This window comes from Delphinus delphis, chromosome 10, assembly GCF_949987515.2.
Source record: "Delphinus delphis chromosome 10, mDelDel1.2, whole genome shotgun sequence".
Taxonomy (NCBI): Eukaryota; Metazoa; Chordata; class Mammalia; order Artiodactyla; family Delphinidae; genus Delphinus; species Delphinus delphis.
Window position 1 is genome coordinate 10,039,469 of NC_082692.2, and position 22,323 is coordinate 10,061,791.

Here is a 22,323-nt window from a genome sequence, read left to right on the forward strand (position 1 = left end):
CCCAATCCATTGTACAGATAAGGCCAAGAAATTAGTAAACGCGTTTATATTTGTTTCCTGTATAGTCAAGGTAAAGTCGGTTGAAGCAGCCGTATCACGCTCCATTTTTACATTCTTTTTCTTCTTTGCCTTTCCCATATTATAGATCCTTTCCTAGACAAATAGACCCATTCCATTATTAGAACTCCATTTTTCCTGATTCTTTTAGAATTAACAAACAGATTTTCAAAAAATGCAAAAGTGCAAATCCAAACTGGTTAGACATTCCTAAAATCCACCATGCTGCTGGGGGAAAAAGATGTATGTGTGTGTGTGTGTGTATACACACATACATACATATATATGTGTATATATACGTGTATATGATGTCTGTTACGTACATATATATGTGTATATATATACGTGTATATGATGTCTGTTACGTACATATATATGTGTATATATATACGTGTATATGATGTCTGTTACGTACATATATATGTGTATATATATATGTATTATGATGTCTGTTACATCATATATATGTATTTTATGGAACATTATCATGGTTAAGCACTTCTACTTTAATGAGGATACCTATATTCTTGACCACTCTTTTGTTCTACAGGACTAATGGTTTTAAAATGAAGCTTTATGTTAAAATTGTGGCGTCACAGATGAGGAAACAGTATGGAAATCAGACTTCTAACAAAGGAGAATTATAGAAAACCTTGCAAAGTCAGATGATCAAAATCCCCTCTACTGGAGCCTCTGGGACTCTTTGGGGGTTTTTTGTGTTTTCATCTCCAGGTTTCTAAACAGCGTGAAATCTCATCTGAGCTGGAGTTGTGATTTGTTCCAGAAATAGGAGCTCAGAAGAGGCCCTGAGAGGCAGCTGTAGGCAAATAGCTGTAGTCCTGTTGAATGAAGAGGAGAGAAGGGGCTGGGGATGCTTGACGGCTGTCTCCCAGCCTCTGTCTCACATAAGACCCTTCAGCCTCTCCTTGGGAGGTGCTGATGGCCCCAAGATGACAGATTGGCCTTTGGGGGGAACAGGAAAAGAGCGTGAGCTGCACAGACCCTGTAGGTCCTGGAGTCGCCCAGGTGTCATAGTCAGAGCAGGCACAAGAGGAGGCATCAGGGGACCTACTTCCAACTCTCCATCCCTTGCCTTGCTTTGGAAAGTAGTCAAGCGTTTTATACATTGTTTATTGACGCCCAACAAAGCAAGGCATTGGGGAAATCTGGAACCACAGTATTTTGTGGATGAATGAGTGGATGAATAAGTATATATTCTTATGACATTTCTGTATTGTCTAGACTGCACAAGTCATCCTAACCATGATACTGTCCAGGACAGTCACTCAACAGTGAACCCCGGAGTTTCCTCTTTTCATTTGAATCGCTTTTTGTCCTTGTTCCAGAGATCTGTTCATCAGAAGCAATATTCTTTAAAGAAGTAAGGACAAGAAGTACAGGGGTACCTGGGGGAAGGCTCAAGTTAAGAAAGGAATATCCAGGTGCCGGTGCCCTTGTTCTCACACTTGAATATACATGCAGATCTCCTGAAGATCCGTATGTCATCATGTCCTGTGTTCAAACAACACAGCCTGCTGGGTTCCACCCAAACGTTCCTAATTCAGTAGGTCTGGCGCCCAGGAATTTGCCACAGTTAAGGAGTTCCCAGCTACTGCTGAAGAATGACCTAGGAAGCTTTAAAAAGTATATTAACAGTGCTTTACCCTCAGATATTCTGACTTAATTGGTCCAGAGCGTGGCCCAGCCATCGGTCTTTTTTAAGGTAATATGGGTTATTCTAATGTGCTACAAGATTGAGAACCACTGACTCAGAAACGGCAGAGATCGGGAGAACAGACAAAACGCTATAGGAAGAGGACCAAGGATGAGCTTGAAGTTGACAACTTGAGGATATTTTTTGTTCCCACTTGACTAGTGAGGTGTGTGGTGCTTAGGGGCTGTACTGATGCACTTGTTTTGCCTCACTCTTAATCTTTTTTTTTTTTTTTTTTTTTTTTGCGATACACGGGCCTCTCACTGTTGTGGCCTCTCCCGTTGCGGAGCACAGGCTCCGGACGCGCAGGCTCAGCAGCCATGGCTCACGGGCCCAGCCGCTCCGCGGCATGTGGGATCTTCCCAGACCGGGGCACGAACCCGTGTCCCCTGCATCGGCAGGCGGACTCGCAACCACTGCATCACCAGGGAAGCCCTCACTCTTAGTCTTTTGCCTTGACCTCTCACCAGATCATACTAAACTTGTTGAAGATTCTGATGGAAGTTTATTTTAAAAATGCTTTGTGTTCCTAGGGAGAATGTTAACTTTTACAGTAGAGCTATCTATTGAAGGATTAAAAACAAAACAAAACAAAAATAAAGGCCAAATTTCAGTTTTTAATGTTTTGGGAAGAGGCTAAGGACAAAAGATAAAACACAGTATATATCTGATGGTAGAACTTTATCATATCATCCACACCCAGTCATTCTTGTTAATATTGTTAGTTGTTATGCTTAGCTCTGATTGAAGGCCTAGACCAATGTCTGGTATGTAATGGACAGATGGACAGATGGATGAATGGACAGGCTCACTCATGAACAGGCAGATGCATGGGTGCATGGACAAATGGACAGGTGGATGGACAGACAGATAAGATAAAGGTGACCAAGTCTCCTCAGTCGCTTTAAAGTAGAATAGAGGACATTTATTTTTATTCCCACATTCCTTATCCTTTGACATCACATTGATTTAGCATTTCTTTTGGTTGATTCTTCATGTAAACGTGGCCTTATTGAGATGAGTATAGTCAGGTTAACTTCTTTAACTATCTAATCTCTATGCTAACAACTCATATACTCCTTAAAAGTGAAATCTTCCTGATTGCTCATTTGGGGGCTTATATCTAATAATCTTAAGAACACTAAAAGTATTCAGGCTGTAGGCTCTCAGTTTTTGTGCTGTTTGTTTTTTTGTTTTGTTTTGTTTTTGTTTTTGTGGTACGCGGGCCTCTCACTGTTGTGGCCTCTCCCGTTGCGGAGCACAGGCTCCGGACGCGCAGGCTCAGTGGCCATGGCTCACGGGCCCAGCCGCTCCGCGGCATGTGGGATCCTCCCGGACAGGGGCACGAACCCGTGTCCCCTGCATCAGCAGGCGGACTCTCAACCACTGGGCCACCAGGGAAGCCCTGCTGTTTGTTTTTTTTAGTTTGATGCTATGCAACACACACAGTCCCATTGTTTTCCCCAAACTGATTTCATCTCAACACGACCAGCATTATTCCAATGTTTTTTCTGATTTGATTCCTTACAATATTTTATCTTTGCCACGAGGCTTCACACCGGGGCCACAGCCTCCAGTGAATAAAGCCAAAACCATTTCTCTCTTAAGAGTAACGTGTTTAGCTAGTTGAGGTGAGAGACTCTTTTTCAAGTTACCAGAAATAATATTTCATGCTTTATACTTAATCTTAAAGGGGACTCTCACATCTTCTTCTCATTCAGTTCTCTCAGATTGTTGTTATGGCTGTTTGTCATTTGGCAAAACTCGGGTGCAGGGAGAGGTAAAGCACTGTGATGTACCCAGGGGGCCTTCTGGCTAATGGTGGACATAGGCCAGGAGGGCAGGGCTCCAAATCCCAGTGCATTTTCCCCAGCCTGTGCTCTTTCTTATGCTGTAGCCGGGCTATTTGTTAACAGCTTGAGGGGAATGAGGAGGAGGGGAAAAAAGGGGAAAATTATTCACTCAGATTCCTGGAAATCGGGCTTCCCTGGTGGCGCAGTGGTTGAGAGTCCGCCTGCCGATGCAGGGGACACAGGTTCGTGCCCCGGTCCGGGAAGATCCCACATGCCACGGAGCGGCTGGGCCCGTGAGCCATGGCCGCTGAGCCTGTGCGTCCGGAGCCTGTACTCTGCAATGGGAGAGGCCACAGCAGTGAGAGGCCCGCGTACCGCAAAAAAAAAAAAAAAGTCACGCTGCCTCATTTACAGAGAAGAAGGGTAGAGGGCAGAGTACTGAGTGAGGTGTAAAAGCAAAGTGCTGCCCAACTTCCCCGAGGAGCCCCTCCGGGAGCAAGGGGTTCTGGTCATCCCCACGGGCACAACAAGGCTGCAGTATTATGACTTGTCCCTTCCACGCACCAGGCGCTCTACTAAGTCTAGAAGCACAGAGGTAAATAAGACGTAACTTGTGCCTTTGAAGCATTCGCGGTCTAATTGAGGAGGTCTTTGTGTAAGTGGATGTTATCAGTGTGGTGGATGAGGCGTGCTCAAGATGGAAGGACGCAGCAGAGGGAGTGACCAGTTGTGCCTGGTAGAATCAGAAAAGGCATCCTCCCGCATCATGACAACCAAAAATGTCCCCAGACATTTCCAAATGCACCCTGGGGGGCACAGTTGTCCCTGGTTGAAAACCAGCACAATAGAGTGGTGTGGACAGAAGCCAGATTGTGATGGGCGGTTGAGACCTCAAGAACATTCAGCTCCAGGCACGGGACCCTTCTGAGTGGGGGGTTTCTCTGCAACTGCCCAGGTCGTACACTTATGAAGCAGCCCTGGTGGTGGATGGGCAGACATGGCCGCACCTCACAAAGCTTCAGCTCTGGGCTCCAGTGGACGAGATGAGCAGTAGGAAGAATAAGAAGCACCAGGATACGAGAGACACAGGACTATTGTCATAGACTGTGAAAGCACCTTAACCAAAGGCTGGACAGAGGAAGTGATATTTGAGGTTTAAGCTGCAATCTTGGGGATTATTGTCAGTTCGCCAGGTAAAGAGGAAGAGAAAGGATATTTAGATGTAAGGAAGGGCATGCAAATCTGGAAGGAACCAAGAGGAGGTGGGTACGACTAAAGAATAGGGCGGGGTGATGCTTGGCAGGCGGCCAGATCACAAAGAACCTTAGAGGACTTTTGGGTATTTTGACTCCCCTGCAGGCATCGGGAAGGTGTGCACAGCTTTCAAGCCGGGAGTGCAGGGATCAGATGTGCCCCTTAGAAAGACCATTCTGTCTGGGGTGGAAGAGGATAGGGTGGCAGCATGGGGGAGATGCTGGAGGCCTGTTTTCTGGAGGAGGTGGTGATGGGATGGAAGGAAAGATGGTTGGGACTTGGTGGTTGAGTGACCCCCGGGGGTGAAGTACACAGGGGATAATTCCCAGTTTCCTGGGCAGCTCCCTGGGGGTCAGAATATTATTGGTAGACAAAATAATGTGTCCAGTTGGCAAAACTACCTTCACAGGAGGGGAAGAAGGTAAATTAATTCCTTTGGGACCCTTTAAGTTTGATGGCCTGTAAGAGTCTAAGAAGGCAGTTGGAAAGGTGTCTGGAACTCAAAAGTACGATTAGGGATATGGAATCTGGAGTCCCTGGCATGCAGATGCTAACTGAAGTCGTGAGTGTTGATGACGTCATCCAGGGAACATGTGTGGCATCAGAACTCGTAGAATCTGGGTTAGATAATTACTAAATGAGCACCTGTGATGGTCTCGGTGGTCTCCTAGGAACTGGCGATGTAGTGATGACCAGGACCAGACAGAAATGCCCCAGGCTTCATGGCACTGACAGGTCCTAGGGAAAGATGCCAAAGGAGGTGCAGGGGATGGAATTCAGTGCTTCCCCCCTTTACCTGGCCCCAGCGTGCTTGTCTTAGATGGGAGGGAACCCCCATCTTCTCCTGCCTTAGGAAAGAGGACCTGGCTTTCTGTCAATCTCCACGAGCACCTTTGCCTTTTCTCTTTCCAACTGTCTGAAAAGGCAGCTACCTCCCTCTGAGATGCAGCAAACAAACCGAAGTCAATTCTGCTTTTCTTTTTTCCTGAAACGCAGATACAGCTTCAGAGATCCAGACTTTGAAATCAGGGCCCTCCAAACCACAAGCAGTTGTAAATACTAGTGAAAGCGGTGACCTTGCTGTCCCGAAGCCTGCAGAAGGCTCATTAGATCCGTGCTGCAGAACGAAGCCTTGTCGGCATCAAGTCAAACCAGCAAAACCTACAAGGGTCATGTCACTTCTCTGGGGAGATGCTGTAATGCTCGAAGACAGCTCTCCGCTGCTCTGCATATATTTAAAGCATCTTCCTGCTGCATTTGCTAGCAGTCTCCTCCTTCCAAGGCCAACACCTGAGTGCCATTTGTTTGGGGTTGGTTGGTTGGTTTCACAGAAAAATGTTAGCTTGTTTGCTTTTCTCTTATGGTCAGTGGTGTCGATGGAGTTGTTCAGACTGATAAAGAATAAGATCTATTCTTACATTTTGAAAGAAAATAAAAGGCTCGTGTGTGGCCGTGGATGGCAAGCGGCACTTAAATGGGAGTCAGTGATTTTCAGTTCACGGTGAGCGGAAATCACTTAGCCGTGATGCACGGTAAAGGAGAAATCATTTGAGGCGTGCAAACGATTTTGCTGCTCAGAGATGTTGTGTAAACCAGGGTCACATATATAATAGCAGAGCTAGTTAAACACATCACTTGAAAGGACATTAAACCTTTACTTCCGGGTAATTCACTCTATATAAATGTTTAGCTCCCAAAAAAGGAGTTTCCTGTGTCATCTAGCATGTGAATGGTCATGTCTAAATATCTAATCAGGAAAAATTTTAATTTAATGTTAGTCTAAATCAGATACAATTACTTAAATCTACTGTCAAGGTGAGGATAGCGTAAGAGATTCAGTGCATTCAGAAGGCATCTCTGCTTTTCTTCTCGGAATTATTAGCTCCTCGGGATTATTCATAAAACTGCCCATTTCATTAATACGATCATGGTGCCCTTCTGCTCAGCTTTCTGTTAACCAAAGCTTGCACACAAGGTAGATCTTAAAAGGAACCAAGCAGGGCTTCCCTGGTGGCGCAGTGGTTGAGAGTCGGCCTGCCGATGCAGGGGACACGGGTTCGTGCCCCGGTCCGGGAAGATCCCACATGCCGCGGAGCGGCTGGGCCCGTGGGCCATGGCCGCTGAGCCTGCGCGTCCGGAGCCTGTGCTCCGCAGCGGGAGAGGCCACAACAGTGCGAGGCCCGCGTAATGCAAAAACAAAAAAACAAAAGGAACCAAGCAGATGGCTGCTTCACCTGGTGAAGATGGCAGGCTGCCCCGGGCGCGCCCCTAAAATTCTGGTGACTGAAGCTAGAGCTTGATCCGTTTGCTTCGTGAACTTGGCTCTGTTCAAAGACAGACCCCTCAAGGAAAGGTAATATTTTAAACTAATGTAAGTCATCTTTATTACAGTCCAACTTGAAAGAATAAGTACAAGCCATCAGTTGGGAGCACCCCTTTTTCTTCCGATACCAAACAGACAAACCTCCATACGGCGCACTTTCTCCTGCAGCCTCCTGTCACGGTGAAGGGCTGTCCCTCCTCCAGTTGAAAGATAAGGTCTTCTCTGCCCCTAAAACCCCAAGCCCTCCTGCCTTCTCAGGACTCCTGCACTGTCCGTGGAGCCTCCGCCCTCCTTATATATTTAGCTTCTCACCGTCACCACCAGCACTTAATCTGGGTTCTTTCTGTTAGACATGTCAGTCTCTTCCCATTAAAAAACTATAAACCTCACCTGAGCCTCCTTCACCTCCAACTCTCTGGTCCCTTCAAAACCAGGCTTCACGGAGGAGGCCTTCCTACTTGTTGTGTCCATTTTCTCACCTCTGTTCTCAACCCACTGCAGCCTGGCTTCTGTCCCCACCACCCCCTGAAAGAGTTCTAGGTGAGCTCGCTAAGAACCTCCCCGGTGCCAAACCCAGTGGGCAGTCTTTCCAGACCTCATCTGCCCACTTCACTGGCCGCGCGCGTCTTCCTCTGCCTCCAGGATGCCATGTTCTAATTTTCATCCTGTCTCCGTGCCCTGCCCCTCCTCTAACTCCCTGGCAGGTGTGTCTTCCTTAGTCTGAGAATTAAATATTGGAATTTTGTAAGGCTCCATCCTAAGCCCTCTCCTCTTCTCCTTCTATGCTCTCTCCTTACCCCTGACTTCAAATATTATCTAATTGCAAACTAGCCCCAGATTTCTGTCACTGGCCTAGCCATCTCCTCTCCACCGAGCTCTGTATATCCATCTGCCTACTGGATGCGTCCACTTTGACATCGCACAATCGCTCTGACTCAACAGATCTAAACTCAGACTCATGGTTCCCTTCCACCCTTCCCTTGTCCTCCCCCAAAATGCCCCAGTTCCCTGCCAGTGTTTCCCGCCTTCTGGGTGAGTAGCATATAACCATCTGTCCAGCTGCGTAAGTTATGGATCCAATATACCTCCTCCTTCCCCCTCTGTCCGTAGACGCTGTCTCCATGGTCTGTCAGCTGGACTCCCTAAGAACTTGCACATCGAGCATCATAGCCTAGCCCAGGTGTCCGTCACCCTCTACCAGGTGTGCAGTAGCCTCCGAGGCTCCTATTTAAACTGCCTCTCGCGTCTCCCAATCCATTCTCTGTACAACAGACAATGTGATCTATTGTAAACCTGAAATGTTCATTTGTTCCTCCCCTCTCCTATCCTTAAATGTAAACTCTTCAGTGACTTCACATTGCTCCTTGGGAGATCAGATTCCTTAACATAGCCTCCATGGGCACATGGCCTGGCTCCTGGCTTGTTTCCCACCATCCTTCTTCCCCTTGCTTTGTCCATTCCAGGAACCTGGCTTCCTCCATCCTCCAGATCTGCGCCCAGACACAGTATCACTTCCTCTGGGAAGCCTTTCCTGACCTCCTAATTTTGTCAGGTCCCAGTATCACTGCCCCAGATGCCTCACCATGGAACCTCTTACTAGAGTTTTATACTTCTTTCTGTGACCATGTGAATTTTTTTTAAAGTTTTTTGGTAGTTTTTAAAAATTTTTATTGAAATATAGTTGAAATAGATAATCAACAAGGACCTACCGTATAGTACAGGGAACTCTACTCAATATTCTGTAATAACCTATATGGGAAAAGAATCTGAGAAAGAATAGATATATGTATATGTATAACTGAACCACTTTTCTGTACTAACTAACATTGAAACTAACACAACATTGTAAATCAACTGTACTCCAATATAAACTAAAAAATTAAATTAAAAAAAGAAATATAGTTGAATTACAATATTGTGTTAGTTTCAGGTACACAGCAAAGTGATTCCGTTATACACATATATATTCTTTTTTTAGATTCTTTTCCATTATAGGTTATTACAAGATGTTGCGTATAGTTCCCTGTGCTATACAGTAGGTCCTTGTTGGTTATCTGTTTTATGTATAGTACTGTGCATATGTTAATCCCAAACTCCTAATTTATCCCCCTGTCACTATGTGATTGATGACTGCCTCTCCCAGCCCCTTCCAGTCTGTAAGTTCCAGAAGGGCAGGACCTTGATCTGTTTCTGCTCATCACTGGACCCCCGATGCCCAGCACAGAGCCGGCACTCAATAAATAATTTGTGAAACGAATGAATGAATTTACATTTGAATGTGGCTAAGTATATAGCATCTGTTTTAAGAACCGGTCTTGACAGGAATGACATAGAAAGAGTGATGATGTAATTCCAAGAACCTGAGAGGGGAAGGGTCCAGGAGACAGAACCCTGACAAAAACATGATCCCCTTCACAATTTTGCCTGGCGCCCAGCCCGCCTCGCACACATCTGCTGATCTGGTTTTGGCTGACCCTCTTGCTAGCCAAGCTGAGACACTGAGAGAGTCTGTAGCGTCTTCTAAACTGCCATGAGGGTCTAAATCACGTCCAAGTTGCCGGCCGTTTCGAGGGCATTCTATTGCAGTCCAGCTCCTGAAAAGTATAGCTCCAGTTTTAACCTGCGAACTTTCATCACTAACGCGCCCCTCTAGGCTTTGAGCTCCTAAGAGCTATCAGTGCTCAGTCCTCAGTGAGGTTCTTAGTCAGCGTTGGGTAGATGGGTGGATGAAAGAAGGAAAACAGAAGTCGGGATTCTTACGACTTGATGATCTTATCCAGGGGTCTCAAACTCAGGGCCAGGAATGATTGGAAAGGAAGAAAGCAGGACAGGTATTATCTGAGCGAGGGTTGGGGACCGGGCTAACTAGAACAAACATACCCTCTCTAAAGGCATTTAGGGGGGCAAAAACTGTTACCTCTGAGCAAGGAGAAGAACTTGCAGAGTCAAATGCAACCCACTGGACATCAGTTTGCAATTTCTGACGCGTAGGGTATTACGGTTGTGGTAGACAGAATATCTCCCCCTCACAAAGACATCCGTGTCCTAATCCCCAAGCCTAGGAGCCTATAACCTTTCATAGCAAAAGGGACTTTGAGGCTGTGGTTAAGAATCTTGAGTTGAACAGATTATCCTGGATTATCTGGGTGGGTCCAGTGTTCCACAAGAACGCTTGCAGTCAGTCTGAGATTGGAAAATACGACACTGTGGGCTTGGAAGAGGCACAGGGAAGGCAGGGCACTTCCGGAAGCTGAAGAAGGCAAGTGAATAGATTCTTCCCTTCCTCCAGAAGGGGTGCAGCTCTGTTGACTCCTTGGTTTTAGCCCACAGACACGCATTCCAAACTTCCGACCTCCAGAACTGTAACATAATAAATTTGTGTTGTTTTAAATCACTATATCTGTGGTACTTCGTTACAGCAGCAATAGGGAACTAGTACACTGGTTAAGAGTGTTGAGACTGTAGAGCCGGGGTGCCTGGGTTTAAGTCTTGGCTCTGCCCTGTGCTAGTTCTGTGACCCGGGGCAAGGTATGCAACTTCCTGTGCCTCCCTTTTCCCCTTTGTGCAATGGAGTTGCTGATAGTACTACCTCCAGGGGCTGACCTGAAGATTAAATGAATTAATATGCGTGCAGTTCTTAGAACCACGCCTGTACTTCTTAGGCATGAAATCAGCATTAGCTTATTCAATTACTCTTGTTATTTGCAGAGAAAAGAACAGAGGGCTGAGCGGGTCCAATACCTTGTCCAGGTGGGTTCAGGGCAGAGCCAGGAGTGGAACCCAGGTCCCCTAACTCCTGAGCTGTTTAGCACTTTGTCATTAAGCCACAATATCATTTTCCTACCGAATCTCATTTTCAAAGTCAAAACAACTAGTTATAATACATGCCTTTCGGGAGGGCTTAGCTACATTTTATATCTGTGATTAGCCTGGATGTCCTCAGACCCTTTCAAGAGAAGTGAAACGTAAATAGAAGGCCTCGTTTGAAATCATGTGTGTTTAATGATAAGGCTGCCTAGTTAATAGTAGCATTTTCTCTGGTTAGATTTCAGTTACGCATTGTTTTGTCCCCTTCAAACATGTCACATAAGAAGAACAAAAACAGAAAAAGGCCAGAATAGAAGCAGGCAACGCCTCTGGTCGTGGGAGCCACGGGCCGCTTAGCACAAGCCAGTGAGGGAACCTTCTGCAGACACTTCAGGGCATAAGATTCCAAAACACTCCCCCCCACCTTCTGAGATGCAAACTCCACCTTGAGTCTGGAGGGCTTCTTCAAAACATACGGCCCCGAAACCCAAGCTTCATGTAAAAACCTGGGTTTTACTAAATGGTCCCAGAAAGGTGGCTGTGCGTCCCTACCAGAGAAACCAGTTTTCTCAGGGAAAATAAATTGAAAGGTGAGGCAGAGCCTCTAAGAAACTTATTCTAAGTGGAGTCAGGAGTTGCATTCCAGACCTATGACACCAGCTTGCCCAGCTGTGTAATCTCAAGTTTCTTCCTACAGTCTGAGAATGCTGTTTTAGAAAGGACAGGAAGACTGCTGAGTCCAAATTTGGAACCTCCAGCATTGTGAATTTCCAGATACCCAGAGGGCCCTTATCAGGGTGGATAAGTAATCCCTTCATGGGATGTTTTGAGAAGAAAATGAAGAATAGACGTGAAAATGTTCTTACAGACTTAAAAACACTTTGGAATACCATTTCCAGCAGTTTCCAGGGTGCTAAGGGGTTTGCAGACAGGTATCTGATCAAAACTCCTTTCTCTGGCATTGAGGCCCATTCCCTGTCTACAGCCTAAGTGGTGATGATATTGGGGAATCACAGAATCAGCTGTCAGTGAGCACTGGGTTTAAAATAGTTACACTTGGCAACTCCGTGGACTTCTTATCTTCACTCTGGGTCTCCAGAGTCCATGGTGTAAACATCTTGCCAACAGTACACGCCAGTTGCCACTGTTTCGGGAGGGACTGTAGCCTCTGCTTCCAGGACGGCACTCTTTTTTACCCCTTAGTCCCGTTGGAGGACTCAGAGGGGCCTCAAACTCCTTCCACAGTTTTCTCGTCTCACACACACCTCATCCCAATGGGGGAAGCAGAATGCTGAGTAATTAACTGCAGGATTGTTAAATAATTTTCAAGAGAAATACAAACATCTCTGTGATGCTGAGGCCCGTTGTGTGATCATTCCTGGAACTTTATCTGGGCATGTGGTTCTCTTTTTCTTTTTTTTAAATATAAGTTTCAGGTCTACAGCATTATAATTCAACAGCTGTATACACTGCAATGTGATCACCACCACAAGTCTAGTTACCATCCGTCACCATACAGTGACCCCCTTCACCCATTTCACCCCCCACCAGGTCCCCTTCCCCTCTGGTAACCACTGATCTGATCTCTGTGAGTTTGTTTCTGTTTTATTGTGTTTGTTCGTTTCTTTGGGGGTTTTTTTAGATTCTAATAGGAGTGAAATCATGTGGGATTTGTCTTTCTATGTGTGACTTATTTCACTTAGAATAATACCTTCAAGGTCCATCCATGTTGTTGCAAATGGCAAGATTTCGTTCTTTTTCATGGCTGAGTAATATTCCATTGTGTGTATGTACCACATCTTCTTTATCTATCAGTGGACCCTTAGGTTGCTTCCATATCTTAGCTATTGTATATAATGGTGTAGTGAACATGGAGGTGCAGATATCTTTGCAAATGAGGGTTTTCCTCTTCTTCAGATAAATACTCAGAAGTGGAGTAGCTGGGTCCTATGGTAATTCTAGTCTTAATTTTTTGAGGAACCTCCATACTGTTCTCCATAGTGGCTGCACCAGTTTACATTCCCACCAACAGTGCACGAGGGCTCCCTTTCCTCCACATGCTTGCCAACATTTGTTTTGTGTGGTCTCTTTGATGATAGCCATTCTGACGTGTGAAGTGATATCTCATTGTGGTTTTGATTTACGGTTCCCTGGTAATTAGTGATGTTGAGCATCTTTTCATGTGCCTGTTGGCCATCTGTGTGTCTTCTTTGGAAAAATGTCTATTCAGATCCTCTGCCAGTTTCTTTTTGTTGTTGTTGTTTAGCCTTTTTTTTTCTTGTAAAGCAACATATTATGTTTATTTATTTATTTAACATCTTTATTGGAGTGTAATTGCTTTACAATGGTGTGTTAGTTTCTGCTTTATAACAAAGTGAATCAGCTATATGTATACATATACCCCCATATCTCCTCCCTCTTGCGTCTTCCACCCTCCCTATCCCACCCCTCTAGGTGCTCACAAAGCACCGAGCTGATCTCCCTGTGCTATGCGGCTGCTTCCCGCTAGCTAGCTATTTTACATTTGGTAGTGTATATATGTCCATGCCACTCTCTCACTTCGTCCCAGCTTACCCTTCCCCCTCCCCATGTCCTCAAGTCCATTCTCTATGTCTGCGTCTTTATTCCCGTCCTGCCCCTAGGTTCTTCATGACCTTTTTTTTTTTTTTTTAAGATCCCATATCTATGTGTTAGCATACGGTATTTGTTTTTCTCTTTCTGACTTACTTCACTCTGTATGACAGACTCTAGGTCCATCCACCTCACTACAAATAACTCAATTTCATTTCTTTTTATGGCTGAGTAATATTCCATTGTATGTATGTGCCACATCTTCTTTATCCATTCATCTGTCGATGGACACTTAGATCCTCTGCCCATTTCTTTCTTTTTTTTTTTTTTTTTGTGGTACGCGGGCCTCTCACCGCTGCGGCCTCTCCCATCGCGGAGCACAGGCTCCGGATGCGCAGGCCCAGCGGCCATGGCTCACGGGTCCAGCCGCTCCGCGGCACGCGGGATCCTCCCGGACCAGGGCACGAACCCATGTTCCCTGCACCGGCAGGCGGACTCCCAACCACTGCGCCACCAGGGAAGACCCTCTGCCCATTTCTTAATCGGGTTGTTTGCTTTTTGTTATTGTTGAGTTGTATTAGCACTTTATATACTTTGTATTTTAACCCCTTATCGGATATGTGGTTTGCAGTTATCTTCTCCACTCTGTAGGTTGCCTTTTTGTTTTGATGATAACCTCCTTGGCTGTGCAGAAGCCTTTTAGTATGATGTAGTCCCACTTGTTTTTGCTCGTTTCCCTTGCCTTTGGAGTCAGATCCGTCAAAGCATCTCTAAGAACGTGTAGTCTCCTCTTCAGTGTCCTTCCCATTCTCTGGCAACTTCTGCCCCTACCTGGTGCCACCCATTGTCTGCCCCCGGCCCCTGCTGTTGCACAATAGCAAGTTCACATCCTGGCTGTGATGTTTCACTTGTTGTGGCTAAATTACGTGCCGGCACCAAGTGTCATTTCTGTTCCTGTTCATTTGCCACCTTGTGTCTAATAAGGCTCTGGTGGCGATGGGTGGGGACCAAAAGAGCAGCTATTGTTCTCTGCAGACAGACGTGCTCTCTCCCGTCTCCATGGGGCCGTGAGCCTCTTTGTGTTCTGAGTCTGCACAAACATGGCAAGAGGCGAGCTCTAGCCTCGGGGCCGGGGCGAGAAAAGCAGAGGCCATCCTCCCGAAGTTGGGAGGCCACACGAAAGAAAGGGACTTCTGTGAGAAGAGTCCATGCGCCTGGAGGCCCAGAGGAGCAGGGCTGGGGAGGGGCCGATGGAGGGAGGGGGTTCGGCTCCACGTGACATCACGTCGGTGCCTTTCCTGGGGTTGAAAACGAGGAACTCAGGAGGCATTGGTGGTGAGCGCCAGTCTTTCAGGGCACAGGATGGAACAGGGCCTCCAGCCGCTGACCCTGCCCCATGTATCTGCGACGGCCGGGGAGATTAACGACCCAAGGAGGCTATGATATGGTCCAAAAACTTTTCCTGGATTTCTTCCGCAGGCGACTGAGCCAGAGGCCAACTGCAGAGGAGTTGGAGCAGAGGAACATTTTGAAACGTAAGTGACCGAGCCCGTGGCAAGCGCTGCTGTTTCGTGGTGGCTTTGGTTATTGTTTGATGGCAGGCCACAGGGTTTCTCCTGTGTGCTGGTGTGGAAACGATCGAAACCCTCCCTGGTGGCGGAGGCTTCGCCCTTGTGTGTTCGAACATCTGAGAGAGCATCCCCACAGAGCAGGCAAATTCGAATGCACTTGGTTCGTGAGGACCTCAGGGTCTGCAAGAACCTGCCCTTTAGCGGGCTGCCAAGTCAGAGAAGCTGAAAGGTTTGAGTGAGAGAACTTACTAGTAAGTGAGAGTTGGGGTCACCTTTAAAGCCAGATTGGCTGAAAAACTGCAAATATGATACTGATAGCTAAAATAGGGCAAGTAGCCATTTGAAAACGAAGACCAGAAAGTGTGACTTTCCACTGCAGCCAGCTGCTGGGGATAAAATCCCCCCTTCCTCTGAGCATTAAACCTAAAGTCTAAGAGAGCATTTCCAAGGGGAAATCCTTCCTGGCCTCCTCTCAGGCCTCCTCCAACTGGCCGCTGGTATAGCTGCCCAGGCTGTCATTCAAGAAAACTCGCTGTCACTGTGTCTGTGGACAAAAAAAGCCTCTTTGGTTCAGGACACAGAGATATTTGTCTAAATACAGAAAGTCCATGTGGTGCTTAAAATACCTATTTTTAAAATGCTGAAAGAAACCAAGCATCTCATGGGCACCAACCAGTATGCCTCCATTTAGGGGGAGATATTCAGCAACTGAAAACTAAAACCTCTCAGCTTCATCATGCTACACTCTCACCGACACTGCCCTCTAGATGGTCAACAGATACTTTTAGTTTAATTTCAGACCCTTTCTCCCCACACGTCTATCCCTTTCTGATTTGCTCCAGAAAAGAGAAATACATGCTACGCAGAGTTTTACAGAACTTCTGTGCTATGCACGCGCACGCACGCACGCACGCACACACCCACGCCCCGGTCGCGTGAGGCCCCTGCGTGAGTAGCTGGGTATTTCCACTTCGACCAAACGAAAGTGTTCCTGATTTTGCTTTTCTCGCCTTGCTCGTTGTGGCCTTGTGACTGGGTCCGCGCCAGATGGTTTGCTGTTGAATGTCACGGGCGAGGGCTGTGATGGGGGGGCCGGTGTCGTGACCCACAGCACCCGTGCCCCAGGGCACCCACCTGCGTGCCCTGTGCCTCCACCGTCATCCTGCCGCACTGCTCCGGCTTCGGCCACGCCCTCGCCTCGCAGTGGCTGTTCCTTTCAGCCTTGACCTTCCTCAGTCCTGAGGCCACCTCCCCCATTTCCCAGATCTCTAGGAAGTTCCTAACGAAGGGGGTGCCTTTAAAAGTTTCTAAGTTTACTTTGCCGTGAAACAGAATTCGAATTCTTTCAGATGATTTTCCTGGTTGGGGAAGCATTTGGCCGGCGTGTCTCCCTTTCTGCCCCAACTTGATAGCTGATCCATTATAAATTGTCTACCTTAGAGAGAAAGAAAAATCAAAAGGTGTCCGTTTGTTCCTAAAGCCAGAAATCTGGTGAACGGGCTTTCTTCTTCTCCATTTAAACGTCTCCCCCAGATGTGCCTCACACGCATCTGTGGTCCTGCTGAAAGAATCTCTGTGCAACTTTCTTACAGGGCCACACGGTCCCCAGCCTAACTCTTAAATGTGAAGGGGCTAAAAACGTCTGTGGAATTGTTCACGTTTCAGAAGACAGCACTTCTCTTGGCGAGGGCACAGGTTTTGGAAAGAGAAGGCAGAGAATCCCCAGCTCACCTGCTTCCCAAAGGCACCAGCTTCCACGCCTCGTCTGCCCAGATCCATGGGAGGCGGCGGGCAGGCCCCTCGAGTTAGGTTTTTCTCACCCTCCAGAAGGACACTCGGGTCTTAGAGACAGTTACTTGCGTTCAGTGAGCCTGGGGGCTCAGGTTCAGGGGAGCCAGGGGCTTACAAGTTGTTCCCACAGTTCCCTTTCGTTGTTGCCTCTTGCGTGTTTGTCCATTTGAGTAGTTGCAAATTGAAGGATCACTTGACCACATTCAAACAGGGTCATCATGTCGCAGTTTCAGAACGTTCCGGAAAGGAGCTTATTTTTCCTGTAGGTATTTTTTTTTTTTCATCCTGCGTTCTGAAATTTTGTTTTCCGAAATAGCTTTTTCTTTCTCTTTTTAAAATCTTGTGTGATTGTTAAACAAGAAATGTTTCGTGGTATCAGAGGACAACCCTCAAACAGTGTATTCTGAGAATTATCATCTGGGCTGTAAGTCAAGGGATGAACCACATCTCTAAGTGTGCAGGAGAGAGGCCCAGAGCGGTGGCTTTGCTGGGCGGTGGAGCTTTGCAAGCCGGGTCTGACTCCCATCCCAGGCTGCCCGGCCCTGTGGGCAGTACTGGCTCCACTGGGCAGCCAGTGAGACCCTGGGCACATCTGAGCACACAGTGCACTCTCTGATGGTGGCAGCAGGCCGTGACCTCGAGGGCTTTTCCTGGTCTCCCTTCCCACTTGCCCAGTGGGGCTGTCTTGGTCCCTGCTGCCTGAGAATTCATGACCCTGGGTTTGTAAATGGCTTTGAACTAAAGGTATAGATTCCATAGGTGGTAGCTTGGGGCCCCTAGCCCTCGGAGGGACCTCAGGAACACCTGTAGGCGATGAGGGCTCTGTGCTCTGGGCAGGATGTCGACGTTCGCGGCTCGGGAGGGGGCCTGTAGGAGGAGGCAGCTCCGAGTGGAGTCTGAGGCCAGTAACCAGTGAGGAGGAGAGGGCTGGCCCTGAGCAAAATGGGATGGGCGGAGGCAGCGTAGCCAAGCAAGAAAAGGAGCTGGACTGTTTGTCTGTCTGTTAGCCACGGAGTGTGTGGCCAGCCGCTCAACCCCCCTGGACCTTCCTATCCTCATTTCCAGACCACGAGCAGTAGCCTAGGTGGTCTCGTGGGCCCCTCCTGGCCCTGATATGGCTACAAGTCTGTACATTTCAACCCAGTGCCCTCGAGCTGCCCCCCGGCCGCTCACCATCCACTCTAGACCTTTCCTTCCGTCCTCCCTCCCACCTGCAAATGCAGCTCTTGGGGGCTTCCCTTCTTCTGGGGCTGGCAGTCTGCCTCCCAGTTTCTCTGTGATACATTAGTTCATACTAAGATAGTGATGGCTGACTAGTTGAACAGGTTTCTATCCAAGAGAAATTCTCATTTTTCAAAGGAACCCTGGGGCGGGGTGGGGGGAGGAGGACCTTTCAATTCAAAGGAAGGAGCTCTCGCGTGGGGTTTGGGGCAGCGGGGACCCCTGGGGACTTTGGCCCACGGCAGGATGTGGCCATTTCTGGAGCTGCCAAGGTCCAAGATCCTGGTCACCACAGGCAGTCACACTGGCCAAACCGTGCCCCCGGGGGTGTCGCTCAAGGACGTGAGTTGTGCTCTGAGCCACCGCCGTTCCTTCTGGCGGGAGGTGTTGCCACCTGCGGTGTGAGTTAGCTGAGGCTGTGGTTGCTGCCATCAGGCTGGCAGGAGGGGCGAGGGCACCCCACTTCTAGGCACAAGGGGGTCCCTGTTTTAAAGCCCTGTCCTGTACTGAGACCACTCAAGGGTGAGTGCGCACTGCGCGGCAAGTTAATGGAGTTCTGGAACCATAATTTCCAACGGTGACTTCAAAATGAGGGAACAAGGGCCCTTTTGATGCAGCCTGTGCAAATTCAAGTGGCAGTGGTGGTCTCTCTCTGGTGCCACCCTCAGTTCAGTAGACAGGAAGCAGAGGCATGGGAGCCAGGCTGATGTTCGTGATTTTTCTTCAAGTTAGACAGTATTATGCTGCGATCCGTGCTTCCATCGCAAGGCCTGGGAGGAAAGTGAGGTACCCAAGGTCACTGCGTTACTTAGATACTCCCGCGTTCTCTGTCCTCCGAATCTCTGCTCCCTTCGGTGCTTTACACACCTGATGCTAAGTCACCCCACATGTTGAGCTGAGAAGGTTTAAGCTCTGGGGTCTGCTCTCCTAAGACGCTCCTTAGAAGTCTAAATGTAGGCCGTTGTATCCCACACTGTGGCCTCACACGTGCTCTGTGGACTTCTTGGAAGATTCAAAGAATTCATGGAATCAGGGCTTGTGAAAGGTGAGCATTTTGAAATTCCAGCCTTGCGTTTGGCATCAGCCGTGCCTCGTTTTGTTTCTGTGGCAGGTGGCAGGCGCCCCCGCGGGGCCCAGCTTCTGTTCCATCCACGCAGGGCACCGGGCACCAGGGCCACATCACAGCGAGTCCCCTTCGGTTGCTCTGAGGCTTGAGGCAGAGCTGCGTGAGGCCCAGGTCTTGTCCAAAGAAGGGAGCCTTACCTCGCCCCGGATGCCTGTGTCACTGCAGACAGTACCCCACTCTTTCAGGACCTACCTCCTTGCCTCGTAGCCCCTCCTCTTGGCCCAGCGTTTCGGCCTGCAGACTTGAAACCCCGTGTGACGTAAAACAAAATAAGGTCAACCCACTCACCACCCATTTGAAACAGTACAGGCAGTTTGGAAAGTGTCCCCACAAGCAGAAAGGGTGGCCAGGGTAGGGGACGGGAACTCTCTCCTCCTTTTCAAACTGAGCTGCTTGGGGCTTCCCTGGTGGCGCAGTGATTGAGAGTCCGCCTGCCGATGCAGGGGACACGGGTTCATGCCCCGATCCGGGAAGATCCCACATGCCGTGGAGCGGCTGGGCCTGTGAGCCATGGCCACTGAGCCTGCGCGTCCGGAGCCTGTGCTCCGCAACGGGAGAGGCCACAACAGTGAGAGGCCCGCGTACCGCAAAAAAAAAAAAAAAAAAAAAAAAAAAAATACTGAGCTGCTTGGCCTAGAACCTGCAGAGCTTGCACCTTTGTGCGACACTGCTACCAAAATCTAAAGCGTCTTAAATGTTTCTTTCAGCCCGGAATGAACAAGAGGAACAAGAGGAGAAACGAGAGATCAAGAGGAGATTAACTCGGAAGGTGAGACGATTCTCCATGCCGAGCTGGGGCGGGACAGGGGGCCACCCTCCCCTGCTGTGCCCTGTGTTGGCCTTGCAGCTGCCTGGCCCATTGGAAGTGACATTAATGGTTCCATTCCTCGGGTGTCAGGGCATGCGGCTCTCTGGACTCTCCAGGACCTCTCCAGGGGCCAGTGGTCCACTCAGCTTCATGACCCTCAGTCCTTTTGGCTGGTGACACTGGCCTACCCCCAAGCAACTTGATGTCAGGTGCATTCTATCTGCAGGTACAGTGAATATTTTGTTTTTAAAAATTCACTGTAACCCCATGAGGCAACTGGAAATTCATTATCAAAATCACAAGTTCAAATGTATCAGTTATTTGCTATGACCCTGGGAAAGTGCGAGTTTTCCTTGTCTCCGCTGGTACTCTTCCTGACTGTTACCTAAGAACTATTTGAGTTTATTATGCTAAATCCGATTTGAATTACTGAATTAGGAAAATGCCAAAAGTATTGATAAATCTAATGAAGATGTTTGAAAAGCACTTAGATAAAAGTCAGAAAGCTAGAATTTTTATATGTTTTTAACCCCCAAAGTAGATGGCTTGGCAATGTCATGGAGACCCAAGTGGATCTAATTCTACGAGTGGCCTCTTTGATAATAAACTCTTATTTGAGGCTCCTCTTGGAGGATGTTGACAGCTTTAATTAATGACACAGAAGGTGTACTACTATATTCTGTCTGACTAGAGTGTTTTTCATCAGCCTCCTACAGTGACCATCTTGAGAGAAAGATACTCAAAGCTTAGAGACAGTTAAGAGACCCATTAAAATTAATTTTCTGAAGGTTTGTTAATGGATTTTTCTCCCTAGAAATATTATGCAAAGGAAGAAATTCAGAGATCCTGAAATATCGTACCAATTATTCAGGTGATGATTTGTGTTTCTCAACACGCTCTTGCCCTTAGAGCATCCCAGACATACGGTGACAAGCCAGACACCATCCCAATTAAAGGGAGTAGGATAAGCAAGGGCCTGACAAGCCGCTGACGGGCTGGTGTCCCCTGGTGGGAAACTCGAACAAGAGCTAAGGGCCCTCACTTCATCCAGGTGCCCTCACTCCAGTCAAGGTCTGACTCTTACATCCTTAAGACCACCCAGCCTTTGGACGCAGGGCATCCCTTTTCCTGAGACTGAGTAGTGAGGGGGACCGGGGGAGATGCATTATTCTAAGTGTGTCTTTGAAATGATGAGGTTATCAAAAGGAGACTGCTGATGACCCCTCGTTTCTGATAGAGAAAGGTCTAGACATTCAGAAAAAATGTTTAATCAGATTTTCATAAAGTTCATTGGACTTGATTGCTGGGACCCCAAAATTCTCCTAAACTTTAGGGTTTCTTGCTAAAAACTGGTAATAGGGAAAGATCTGGACATGCACCTAATTCTCATCTCTTTAAAAAGAGCATTCGATTTTGCAAGGGAAAGCTTGACTAATTGCATAGTTTGGCAGGACGGGGCGAGAGAAGAGGGTCTCCTCCCACACCCATCTGCCCCGGGAGGGGTAATGCTAGGGGTGGGGTTTCTGCAGGTCCTCAAGTCTATCGATAAATGCCTCTTCCTCCCCCTGGTTACCTCTCTTTCCTTCTCCCAGGAAAACTGCCTTGTAATTTCAGCATTTGCCTCCCCTGGGACTGGCTTGGGGAATTAGAAATAATGAGCCTGAGTGAAGGGATAAACTGTTTATGAGGGAGAGACCAGAAGCAGCGTTCACATCTGGTTTTGTGAACAGAGATGTGGAGCGTGCCAGCAGGTAGGGAATCCATGTCGCCTCCTGGCTCTGGGCACGTTCTGTTCCTCGGGAGCCTGTATCACACCAAGACCAGAAGCCAGTGGTGGGGGATGCTCTTCACTTACCCTCAGCCCGAGGATTTCCTCAGTATCGTTCTATTTAAGACTCTGAGAAAAATAAAACACAGTAGCAGATGCTGAGAGCCACAGACCAGGCATTTTCTTCAGCCAAATTGAGACTAACCTAAAATTTATCTTGGGATAAATGCCTGCTTCCCACTTCCAAAAACTCGCTAGCTGGCTGGCTGGATGGATGAATGGGAAGAAGTATTGGAGGGAGGATGGCTGGAAGGGAGGAAGGAATGCAGGGAAGGAAGGGAAGAAATGTACCTGGGTCAGGTTGTATTAATAGTGGAATTGGGGTCTCAACGTACCCTTTTGTTGAGTAATTGGTTGCAAACGATATTATTGCTGCCGTAGATGGAAACATAACGCTACCCACCTCTGCACCCCACCCCTTCTTCCAGCCCAGCATCCGCAGAAAACCAACTTTGGCTG

The 22,323-nt window shown here is 47.8% G+C and overlaps 1 protein-coding gene across 7 annotated transcripts in view; it reads left to right on the forward strand.

Moving 5' to 3' along the window:
- Window positions 1-22,323, forward strand: part of PHACTR1 (phosphatase and actin regulator 1) — a 551,052-nt gene that overhangs the window by 519,905 nt on the left and 8,824 nt on the right. For all 7 annotated transcript variants that reach the window (XM_060023625.1, XM_060023628.2, XM_060023623.1 and 4 more), the window contains 2 exons: window positions 14,999-15,054; window positions 19,936-19,997. In XM_060023625.1, the coding sequence (XP_059879608.1) occupies window positions 14,999-15,054; window positions 19,936-19,997 (118 nt within the window). The remainder of the gene's footprint in view (window positions 1-14,998; window positions 15,055-19,935; window positions 19,998-22,323) is intronic.